Source organism: Cannabis sativa, chromosome 5 (genome assembly GCF_029168945.1).
Source record: "Cannabis sativa cultivar Pink pepper isolate KNU-18-1 chromosome 5, ASM2916894v1, whole genome shotgun sequence".
In the NCBI taxonomy this organism is placed as follows: Eukaryota; Viridiplantae; Streptophyta; class Magnoliopsida; order Rosales; family Cannabaceae; genus Cannabis; species Cannabis sativa.
Genome location: NC_083605.1, coordinates 19540916 through 19545114, shown reverse-complemented (window position 1 = coordinate 19545114; position 4199 = coordinate 19540916). Strand labels below are relative to the sequence as shown.

Below are 4199 nucleotides of genomic sequence, written 5' to 3'. Positions count from 1 at the left end.
TATCATTACATAAATTTTGTCCTATTGCAAGTTCCACAGCATTTATCATTATCGATGGACTATTTTTTTTCTTTTTTAATTACAAGGAACATTTATTATTATTATTATTTTTTGAAAGCAATACGGAACATTAATTGAGTCATGGAAAGTATTTACCCATAAGGATACATATAGTAAATTTAATCATTAATTGTTTATCAAAAAAAATTAATCAGTAATTTACATAAAATGAAAACAAAAATTACGTTTCCAGTTCAAGAGTACCTCAACATTTTAAGCAATGATTTAAAAAAAAAAAATACAAAGTAATGATAATTAATATACCAAAAATTAATTAAATTCCATAATTAAGTGGGAAAATAATAAAGAAAATTTATGTGTAACCTTTATTATTAGCTACTATATATTTACAGTCTTGAATATATAATACGAAAAGATGTTCCATATTTTAAAATATTGCCGGCCTCGAATTCTCATCACATTGTGACCATTGACTTCATGTCACGCATGAGCTTCAGTGATATCCCAGCGGAGCTGGAGCTTCCTTAAGCTCACGTCCTTGATAATGTATGTCCTGCAATTCAAATGAATCCAATCAATATCTCAACTCAGTAATACAACATTTAATAAATATTAAATGAGATTCCATCTTAAAATTAATTTGTGGCAATTTATTTCTACGGGACTAACTCTAATAGTTAGCTTAGCAATTACAAAATAATACTCTTTACGTACCGATGCAAAGTGATTAACATCACGGTGATGAGCCTCATCAGCTCGGACAACGAGAACGACATCTCTCAATGTGGCGTTGGCCGGGAGCTGCCAGTAGTCGATGGCGATGGCCGGAGCAGGAACGTTTTCGATATTGCCTTTGTCAAGTTCCTTGAGGAATTCGGTGTAGGAGTGGATTGCTTCCTCCTCAAGGTAACCAACCACTCGGTGGGCGAATTTTGGGGAAATCAAATACCCCACGAAGTAAGCGTTGAAAAAGATGCCTTGGACAGTGAATACAAGGGCTCGTTCGTACCATTTGGGCTTAGCTACTTCCATGAATGTCATTAGATGCATCCTCTCGTTCTCAGCTTCTTCCAGCAACGTTCTAATCCACCCACCGCTGTGCTCGAATCGCCTTAGCGATTTGCAGTGAAGCAGTGCTCCTCCCACCATGCCTGGTACTGCTGCCACCGTCTCCAGCATCATGGCTCGACATCCATATCGTCTCTGTTCATACCATGAAATAAAATAAACACATCAACACTATATATTTAATAATTTTCTAACTTGAATATGCTTTTTTTCCTATGTAATAAGCAAAAATCGCCCCAATAGCATTATGCTACCTATATAATAATAGTATAATAATAAGTGTAACCAACAAGGTGGACATACCAAATAATTCAAATAAAAATATTTAATAAAAAAGAATACCTGGAAGAAAATATCAGTTGGCCATCTTAGGGATTTGACAGTCCAATACGCTATTTTGTCTAAAAAAGTTGTTGGGGCGTGGTGCTTCTTCAGATCAATGGACAGATCTGATTTGTACGTGTCCCATGGCTTCATAATCAACAAAATTAAAAAAAAAATCAATACCATACGTACCACCAAAATTAGCATCCACAAATTAAAGATTACAAGATGACAAAAAATAAAATTGAAAGCTAAAAAAATTAGTAACACACCCTAAAGCAGGACCACTTCCACTCGGTTCCATCTTCCTTGGTAAGCCGGCTCGGTGGTACGCCCCAATAACTCACAATCCCCTTCTCGTCCTTATTATCATTACTTACATTGGCAGATTCCGAAACGACACCGTTTTTCACCTGCTTCACCTTCTCATCATGCTCTCCATTGCCGACAGCCACCGTACTAGCACCCCTAGCGGCGGCGCTACTACTGTAGCCTCTCTGAACCCAATAAACGACGCTGCTGTTTTTCGCTGTCCATGCGGCGGCACCAGTCGGCACCGACCTCATAAGGCCCTTCATGACGGCCGGCTCATTGGCCACCGCACGGGCGGTGCCTGAGGAGAACAACCGAGCGCTTACCACGGCCAGCTGCCTGGTGGCGCCACTGCGAGTCACCGACATCATGATGATGATAATGATGATCAAGAACTGTACAAATATTTAATTACAAGAATTTTGGAGGGTGGTTAGTTTTTTTTTTTTTTTTGTGTGTTGGAAAGAGAAGAGGGCGTTGAGTTTTGTAGTTGTTGACTGTTGGTGTGTTTTGGTTTATTATGGAGAAGAAGGGTTTAAATACAATGGCAAATTGGCAAGTGTAAAAGTTGGCAACTCAAGTGGGTTGGTCTTAGGCGGTTTGCTAGGCTGACGCTGACTTGTGTGGTGTTTATTAGGGACACTTCACCACGCGCCTTTATTTGGACGATTCATCCCCTCAATAGGGTCCTGAAGTTTCCTCGTTGTCATGTGTATTATTAAATTTCATTGTTCAATTTTTAATTCTAACTTTGTTCAAATTAAATATAGAATATATATTCTTAGAATGTATTTTTATTTTATTTTTGGTATATATAGGGCTTTTGAATAGATATTTAATTATCTATCATACGGTGTTTTTGGTTGTTTTTAATTTTCCCTTCTCTATTTTGACATATTATATTTGGCATTCCATCCCTACAACACATTTTGATTATCATAGAAAAAAAAAAACTCGTTTAAAAGGAGAATTCCATCAAATAATGTTTTATTTGTATGTTAATTGGGATTTTTATCTCTAAATTTCAACATGTATCAAATTATTTTTTTTAAAAAAAAAAAAATTAGTGTTGAATTTAATCTAAAGAGCATGATTTATTAGAAGAACAATTACCAAATTAATAAAATTAAATTAAAATTAAACAAAAATACTTTTTTTGAATGGAATTTTTAATAAAATTCTTTAAACTTAACAATATTAAACAAAAAATTTTAATAGCGGAAAAAATTAAAGGCGTAATTTAATATTAAAATTTAGAGAATAAAATTACTTCTTTTATGATGATAGATGTTCTGTTTCCAGTTGACACAATTGCGGCCCAAGAAAACAGGGAAGGGTACTTTGGTAAATTAGACTACATTTGAAAAAGGTAATTCAGAAAGTAGAAAGACGGTTGGACTTGATTTTCTTGGGCAGCAAGTACATTTGTGTGGCGTGGGGTTCAAGTATATATAACGTACTGTTTTATTATAACAATAAATGTATATATATACGTATTGTTTGGTTGTATTTATTATATCAATTAATTAATCAGAATAAGTTGTTTCATGTTATATACTCACAACTCTCACATGCAAATGTTATCGTAGCTAATTGACCAAAAGTCCTACTGTTCTGGGCCTTCTGGTGGCCACGAGAGCAGACTATAAAAGAAACTTTTTTATATTTGAATTTTCAAATTTTTACCTCTTCAATCTCTTTTTCACGGCATTAAAATTTTGATATTGTATTCACGCGTAAAACTTTACCCACTCCTATTAAAGTCAAATTGTTGTGTGTGATTCAGGCCATCTTAAATTATTGAGGACTAGGCAAGCCACTAGGGTTAGCTTAGTGGTGAGGGAGGATAGAAAAAAAGGAGAAGTTTTGGGTTCGAACACAAAAATTTTAAGCTATTAAATTATTATTTGATTGTAAAATACTATTATACTACACTTAAAAAAAATTATTTAGGACTAGGCAAAATTTGAAATTCATTTTTTATAATTATTTTAATATTTATTTTTCTTAACAATAAACTTTTAAAAATTAATACTTAGAGCACTCAGACTCACAATATTACAGCAATATAACTAATTTATATATTAATATTTTAAAGTTAATTTTTTTAAATTATTAACTAGTGTTATTTTAATTAAGCTATTTTAAAGACTAATTATATATTTAGTAGAAAATAGTGGAAGCTGACGAGTTCAGGTTTATAAAGCATAACTTAATTACAAGTTTCAATGATTTTGGAAGAAGAAATGAACATGGAGCTGAACATAAAAGTTTTAGATCTTGTTTTCAGCTTTTCGGAACATCTTGAATCGTCCAATTCAGAGTTGTATTGAAGAAGTTATTGTTGGAATTATTTTACCAGGATCTAGATTTACTACCATGTATGTTGTTTAACATCCTAATATAAATTTCTAAAACAATGTATATAAACACATATAAAGTTTAAGGAACCTTATATTGATTGCAGCGGAATA

General features: G+C 33.3%; 1 protein-coding gene across 2 annotated transcripts; it reads right to left on the bottom strand.

The window, feature by feature from the left end:
* Positions 1-309: 309 nt before the first annotated feature.
* On the bottom strand, positions 310-2674 carry LOC115716827 (ubiquinol oxidase 2, mitochondrial). Of its 2 annotated transcripts, XM_030645735.2 has the most exons (4): positions 1686-2674; positions 1432-1560; positions 736-1224; positions 310-574 (listed from the first exon to the last, which is right to left on the bottom strand). In XM_030645735.2, exons 1-4 carry the CDS (start codon positions 2094-2096, stop codon positions 515-517), a joined length of 1089 nt encoding a protein of 362 aa, XP_030501595.2. In that variant the 5' UTR covers positions 2097-2674; the 3' UTR covers positions 310-514. The 2 variants fall into 2 exon arrangements, with proteins under 2 accessions (XP_030501595.2, XP_060971468.1); XM_061115485.1 differs by having other exon boundaries at positions 310-1224.
* Positions 2675-4199: the final 1525 nt, after the last annotated feature.